Here is a 7969-nt window from a genome sequence, read left to right on the forward strand (position 1 = left end):
AAAATAAGGAAAAATAAGGAAATAAGGAGAAGCGAGAGGCCTGGCCATATTATAACATTGGCGATTGTATAAATTTGATGTGAATTTCGTGGATTTTCATTTCAATTTTTTGTGTTTTTTTCATATGTTGTAGAAGAACTTTCTAAAAATAAGCTCATTTGTCAAAATAAATTATAAAAAGTCCTTGTTTCCCGACTAATTGTCAACTAGGACAGTATCCACAAAATCAGGCAATATCCCAGTTATCAACATCTGTCCTGTAGGTCAAAAAACTTTTATAAACAAAAATGTTTAACTTTCTTAAATATAGCTTAACCGCACTGTTCAAACAATTGGCGGGATACGCGGGAACACACCATGTGAATTTTTGTATGAAGAAATCCGCCATGTTATCATCAAGTGTGGTGTGTCACCCGCGTATCTGTATCTGCGTGACCTCCCCAAAGTTTTACAGTCTTAACATATCCATAGAGAGACTTTCTGTACGCAATATTATTCCATACACAAAATGAAGCCGAAGTAAAATACAAAATGTATGGTAACCTTAAACTGTTGTAGAAAGTGGTGACATAAACGCGTACCGGAAACAATATCGTTACTAAGAAGTACAAAGCATACATAGAAAGCGCTGGCATTTGTTGATCGTGAAAATGGCCAATTATTTCGAAGCAAATTAATTGAACATTTCTAGCATAAACATGATCAAAGTGTAAATGTTTTTGGTTATCTGGAAGTTAATTTAAAAATTAATTGAACTATAGGTATTTTAGGTATGGAAATGATGACGTAGTCTCGCTGATACTCATTGGACATTTAATAGTATGTTACATACTTGGTCAAGTCATGATTGCACGAGTTTGAATGTGTGCGAGCGTATATATCTGTGAATCTATATCTGTATATAGTGTGTAAGCTTGTGAAACGAGTGGAGCCGAAGGCGAAACGAGTGGAGTAATTCACACGAGGATATATACGAGCGCACACATTCAAACAAGTGCATGTGACTCACTTATTTGACCAAGTATGTAACACATTTTATCACATTAGCATTCGGTAACGTCGAAACCACAACAATAAATTTTGATCACACATACACACAACTCGTAAGACACCATCGATCAATTATTTAATTTCTACATAAATGAGCTGCACAAAATTCAACTATAAAATTATTTGCACCACACAATTTATGAGAACATTTTATTTATTAATCACAATGGCATGGCAACCACGGCAGAGGATAAGGAACCCAGGCAGGAGCGCTTGTTTGACTAGGGACCTGAATAATATAGTAGCCCTATGTTTTTCGCGAATTAAATTTTTCAACTTATGTCAGTGTTCATTTGAGTTCATTTTCAAACAGTGTATTAGGTCCCTCATTTGACGTTTCAATAATGAACCGCTCCTGCCAGGTTTACTTTTACTCTGCCGTGATGGCAACTGTTCGCTACAGTTGAAAATGTAAAACATTGAATTTTGATAGAACAGTTAACTAAGCAATAGCCAACCATGATCAAACCATTGATTTATCGACATACACTTCGCCACATAAACAATGAGTTTTGAAATAAATTAAAATGGCCGCACTTTACGATCACAGTTAGTAGGGTTAGTAGTGACTGTAATAGTAGATTACGTTGGCTGCTGCGAAAGTAATTCATTACACGAGGACACAATTTTGTGATACGAGCAAACTCACGAGTAAGTATTGAGCAGCAAGCTTGTTACCGAACAGTTACCGAAGCTTGTTGCTCAAAAACACGAGTGAGTTTGCGAATGAATTACATCGCAGCATCCAACGTAGTCTGGTTTATTGCCTGCTCATGCGAAAATTGACTATTACACGGCTGTTCTGCAGAAATTCTACATAAATTCAGTATCTCAATAAACCAACACCAACAAAACAAAAATAAATCTGTTCTTCCGATAAAACGTTTACAAACAAATCTAGTGTACTGACGAAATCGGCTCACACGCTACACGGTCTCCTAAAAAATTGATCCCGAAAACAGCACTCGTGTTACATTAGTATTGTCGCAACAGTAGTTACAATTGCGTTGGTGACATGTTGACATTGAATAGTTTTTCGCAGTTAGTATCCTTTTTAATGTTTTCAAAAAAATGTGCAACAAAGTGTAGTGTTTGTACTATAAGCAAAAGCATTTAGTGTTACAAGTGAAAAATACAACGAAATGTGAGGCCATAAAGTGTTACTTCGGAACATCAAAATTATTGTTACAATAAATATGGCCGACAATTCTGTGTTGCGAATTCTTCTAAAAGTATGTTGTAGCCAGATTACTTGCGTAACAAGTTTTTCTGAAATACAATCGCTAAACCGAACTGGTGTGCATACGTTATTTTGCACCAGCTGGTCCCATTTGGAATTGTATGTGACCAGCTGGTGCAAAATAACGTATGCACACCAGTTCGGTTTAGCGATTGTAACTGTGTTCATCGATCAATATTTCTATCAAAAAAATGTTATTTTAGCGACATTTCTTACATTCTTTTTCGATCGATCGATTCATTCAACAAAAAGATAAAATGAAAGCAAGGCAAATTTTACTTGAAAGAACTGTCAACTTGAAATAAACCCCAAATATCCCTAGTGTAATGGATCACTTTCGCAGGGGGTAATAGTCAATTTTCGCGGCAAACAGTGACCGTAAAGTACTTTACCATCACTGAGTCGCGTTCAGCAACAGCAACAGTCAAGTGACTCTTACGAGAGGTAGAAACATACACAGCAAAGTCAACTTACCGGGCGCTGATGTGATAAAAACAAGAAAAAGCATGATCATCGAGTCTAGATGTCTAAATAAGGAATTTTTTTTCCTGGCTGGTATGGTATACCTATCTGATACAGCTAAAACAGTTTAAATCTGTGCAAACCAAGGGTTCACTCCAAGGACTTTAACTTTAACTCCGTAGCATAAACTTTTGCTGAATCCACTTTTTGAATGGGAATTCGCATTCAAACGTTGATTTTGATAGGTTGGTTTGCATCTTTAAATTAGTTTAATCGACTCATTTGTGTAAAATGTGAATTAAAAATGGAAATTGACTTTGTATGAAATCTACCTAATTGTTATACTACCAAAATTTGAGAAATAAATAAGGAATGGTAGATATTATGTAATATTCGTGAGTATCAGCGTCACCTGGGCATCAGTTTTCTTAAAAAACATCGGCATGGGCTAACCTTCAGACCAGTGGCAAAGTTAAGCGAAAACATGTTTGCTAGAAGAATCGGTTTCACTTTTTGAGCTACATATAAAGCGGTCATCATGTCCCTTTGATACTTTACTTTGTAAGTGTACCACTTTGCATTGCAAATTACCGTAGCAATCTGTTTATTCTGATAATGGAACAGACAATCAACTGAATTTTTGAATAAAAAATGTACAAAAAATTTTACCGTGTTGTCCAGCAATTGTCCAATGTAACAGTACATTAACATTTCAGTATAAAGACACACGGCGGCCCCAAGGCCACCAACATAGTCAAACTAAAAAAAAAAATGAGATGATTAGATTACGTTGTTGGATCCCCCATGAAGTCCTATTCATACGGCCAAGAATGCACCTAGACAGCTCACCACCACAAGACAGGACATTGCAACTTGTACAGTTGACACAAAGCTGAACAGATGACCCATATAGCAGCTAAATCTAAAAAGAGTAAAAGTCTATGTCTAAAATTGTTAGTTACATCAGAAGCAGTGCCGCCTTTTCTAAAACGGATACTTTATGCAAGTGCCTGTTGCGCCCAGAAAAGACTGAAGAGCTTAAAATTACAAGAACAAAAATTGATTTATAAGAAAAACCTGATATAAAAATTGATTTCTTTTGGTTTTTCTCTTTCGTGATGCATTTTGTCAACGCACTTCACGCAAGCATGAGTGATACTATAAACAAGTTACTGAAACTTGACAGTGTGTCACACAACTGAAACACTGTAAAAAAAACAATTTCATCCAAAATAGTACTCTATTAGTTTTTGGCATAGTTGTCGACTATGATCACTTTTGCTTGAAGTGTGTTGATTTTGTTCACAAAAATTGGGCGTAAAACAGAAGTGCAATTTCTCTAATAAAGGAAGAATGGAGTCGGGAAAATCTACCAATAGTAAACTCTAAAAAGACAAAAAGAACACGATCTGGCTGGAGTATACGTATGTACGCTGTACTCAAATTAGTACTAGAACTGGTTCCAGTAGAAGAAGATGGAAAGGCAATAGTAGTGACTAGATGATTAAAGCACTTATATCACCGGTTACGAAATCGAAACTGATCAAAGAGCTAAAGCGGACCCTTAACCAACTAGGACCGATAAATCAAATCACTGAGGAGGCCTACTGGGTCCCAGATGGTAACAAAAAGGCAGATGAGTTGACTGTACACGGTTCTGCGTCTGCAATTCACAGTTCAGAACATTTTATCCCAATCCCACACTCCAATGAGTTTTCACAATTGAGAACGGGATCGGACACGAAACTCTTTATAGTAGGACCCAATAAAAAGTTATCCAAATAGTTGATTGAAATGGATCGGAATCGTATCAGGAGGGAGCGATTACCGGGCACTGACTGATTTGGCGAAGATAACGGTCTCAATTGTAGCTGTGACTTAGATAGAAAACGGGTGACAATGTCATCTGTAAATGTCCAAAGTATTACATTCTAAGATGTAGGAAGTCATGCGGTTCAACCGTCTGAAGTGCCCAGACCTGGGCCTATCGCGCTGTATAGGGTAATGTCTGAAATGGAAGGTTTAGCCTTAGCCTAAGCCGTTTAAGTTCTGAACGGGAGAAGAAACAAAGGTTCATTCGATCTCTGTTTCAAGGTCTGTAATCTGACCATCCCAAACTGATAAACCTAAAATATGTTTTAGATGTTTGACTTTACGCAATTACGCAATTTCATTTGTTGATTTTGATAGATTACAGTAATAAGATGCTGTTTAATTTGCATACCTTACTAAGTCCATTAATTTCATCATTAAATTGCGAAACGTTACATCATACGTCCTTCTGCTTTCATTCTTGGTACACATAACATCGAACGTTCCGAAATCGTGCTCGAGTAGGCACACCAGGCCATTGTATGCATCAACAAACGCGAAGAATAAGGAACTGGTAGCAATGCTAATAGTAAGACTGAAGGTAACAACAAATATGTTGTAGGCGGAGGTAATTAAATAGCCTCGGATATGATTCGGATTGACATATGGCAACAACATCGGAGAAACTAATGTCAATTTCCCATTAAAGAAGAATTCGTAACACGGGAAGGCTGAATAGAAAACCAATCCAGCGAAAATACCGGAAACATTAATTTCCAAATGATAATAAATATTTTTCGTTACATTCATGAAGATGCGCTCTCGTTGTGCAGACGCTTCGCATTTAAGCACTTTGTAAATGTATTGCACTAACGACATAAATTTCTCGTGTTTGACACTGACAAAAATCAATTTCGTCCAGACCTGTATTTAAGCACATTTTACTGACAATCCACATCTGAAAAATTTATTCTATTGCTTACCGTGGAGTTGAAAGCAATACCACCCACCAGAATGATGTTATCTGTTGACGGGAAAAAAACACAGATGGTGTAGGTAGCACAAGTGAGCACCAAGGAAAGCACGATGACAGCGAACCCAATTCTGACATTTTTTCTCCAATCATCTATAAACTCTATCCCCGAAACGTAAGCAAAAAAGTTGATACATTTCATGACTCCATTCATTCCATCGAGGGCTGTTCCACTCTTTTGTTTGTTCTTCTTGAAAATTTTTTCTTTGAACTTAAAATTGAAAATAGAGAAGAAAGGTGATGAGGTATGCTGGCTGTTACATAACATTAATCTTATAGAAGGAGTCATATTAGAGAAAATATGAACTCAAGTTACATTAGCAATTCAACATCATAATGTGCAAACTTTAGATGGCTCTGTTACATAAATCATTGTATGAATCTCGGTGCAAGTAACCTTATAGATCAATGAAAAAGAAGAGGAACTGCTCAGTTCCTCTGTATAGAATGAGACACACTCATATTCTTTTTGACGTACATCGGCCGACACCAACGCACTGTCTAGCACCGAAGCTAACTTTGACGTCACTCAAATAGAGGACTGAACCGATCAAAGTTGGCTATTCTTTTTCATACAATGGCTATCAAAAAATTTAAAAAAATAGTCAACAGGTGTGTTTTTGGCCTTCTAATTGAGTGATGTCAAAGTCAGCTTCGGTGACTTGTGACAACTGTCATTGCAATTTTAAAAAAAATGTAGATTTTCACTATTTACATACAATGTCATCACTCAAAAATAATTATTTTTCATCAATACGAAAAACGAAATTTCAAGTTTCACCGACAAGTTAATTCTTCAAGGACAAATTCGGCGGTGGAGAATCTAACCTCACAGTTAACTTTGACAGTAATAACTGAGCGACAAAGTTTACGCCAGTGAAACAATTATATTTTCTGTACGCGCCCTTGCATCAGTCTATTATTAGGCTCACGATGTATATTATGACCCACGGACCTCGGTCTCGTGTCATAATGAATACATCCTGGGCCTAATAAAGACTCGACGTCATAATAGTTATTTATGACATCGAGTGCGAAGTGAGCCGAATTAAGTACTTTGCACCTTACACTTTTATAATTTTATCTTTTTCGCCTTCGGTTCATGCAATAACTCCCCAAGTGTCTAAATAAACATGTGGACAGATGTGAATAATCTACTATTATTACATAAAAACGAGACAACAACATATATCTGAAGTGTAATTTTTGAATTATTCTTCTATAGTTAAGTAATTTTGAGATCCGAGCACCGCGCGTATGTGATAAATAAGCTAATACAATAAAACAAAAGGTTTACCTGAATCAAAATATTTGTTTCATTGACCATTGTTATGCCCTTAACGTCGCTTCAGACTCTCCTTATTCGAAGTGAAAGTTTAAGTGACCTAGCACTATTACCACTACCTACAGAATAACTACGAAGAGGATATGAGGAAGTCTGTAAAGACTGATACAGGATTGTTGACCAACCGTCTTATTCACACAATATATTTTTAACAAATTTATAGTGACATTAGCCCCAATAAAAATTACGGAAAATGTTTGCCATGCAACTCACTTTTAATTACACTAGATTCAACTCATTCCACCACACCTTGCTAACAGGAAATTTGTTCGTAATTGATGGAAATTGACCTCTGAATTATTTATGATAGAGATACGTTTCATTGTCAGTAAGTAGCGATAGCAGTAGATATGTTAGGTTTTCTGTCGGGTCTCTAAGTTTCTATTTTCTCTGTGAAATATGGGCCACTGGAATAACGATTCATGAGAGCTAAGATCATCATAAAGTTTAACCGATGAAAAGTACAATAATTGAGGCTACGATTCGTTGGGATTTGCGATGCTCGGTGATAAATATGGTGAGTAATGAGGAACTACGATTTTCGAGGAAAATACATATCGGGGTTGGATCGGGTATCCAAGGTCAGTTCGGGTTGTATTGGGTTGTGAGAATGTCGAAAAGCTCGGCCGGGCAGTGTTCTCAAAAAACGTTTCCCTGGACATCACAGCATACGGAACCTTAGTTCACATTAGGTGAGTTTGTGGTGAATTTGTATATTTCGTATATCGACACACATACGTACAACAATGTTGTAAATGTATTTGCGTCATAGGAAATTTACCCGAAAGTTGGGCTCCATACTTTTTTTTGGTCTGCTGAGGGTTTGCATTACCTTCTGTTTGTTTTCAAACCATAATTCTGCTCGAAAAAAATTATTTAGGGCTTCTCCGACAATAGGTGATATCAAATTCGTGTTAAACTTTAGGTCGCCGCTACTTTCTCATACCGTTATAATGGCTAATAATAAGCCATAACGTCAAGAACATAACATAATTATCCTTTTTTGCCTAATGACGTAACAACGATG

The 7969-nt window shown here is 36.6% G+C and overlaps 1 protein-coding gene across 1 annotated transcript; it reads right to left on the reverse strand.

The window, feature by feature from the left end:
• Positions 1–466: 466 nt before the first annotated feature.
• Positions 467–7032, reverse strand: LOC119067637. The gene is made up of 8 exons (XM_037170736.1): positions 6895–7032; positions 5548–5808; positions 4977–5488; positions 3575–3674; positions 3422–3511; positions 3206–3361; positions 666–727; positions 467–515 (listed from the first exon to the last, which is right to left on the reverse strand). The coding sequence occupies exons 1-7, from the start codon at positions 6922–6924 to the stop codon at positions 674–676; spliced, it is 1203 nt and encodes a 400-aa protein (XP_037026631.1). The 5' UTR covers positions 6925–7032; the 3' UTR covers positions 467–515; positions 666–673.
• Between the last annotated feature and the right edge of the window lie 937 nt (positions 7033–7969).

This window comes from Bradysia coprophila, assembly GCF_014529535.1.
Source record: "Bradysia coprophila strain Holo2 chromosome X unlocalized genomic scaffold, BU_Bcop_v1 contig_128, whole genome shotgun sequence".
NCBI classification, from domain to species: domain Eukaryota; kingdom Metazoa; phylum Arthropoda; class Insecta; order Diptera; family Sciaridae; genus Bradysia; species Bradysia coprophila.

Bases quoted from the DNA above. Each gene is read 5' to 3' on its own strand.
- LOC119067637 (XM_037170736.1), bottom strand. From the start codon at position 6,924: ATGGTCAATGAAACAAATATTTTGATTCAG. The intron at 5,489-5,547 runs GTAAGCAATAGA...GCTTAAATACAG, and splicing joins GTATTGCTTTCAACTCCACG to GTCTGGACGAAATTGATTTT. The intron at 3,675-4,976 runs GTATGCAAATTA...TACTCTTTTTAG, and splicing joins AAATTAATGGACTTAGTAAG to ATTTAGCTGCTATATGGGTC.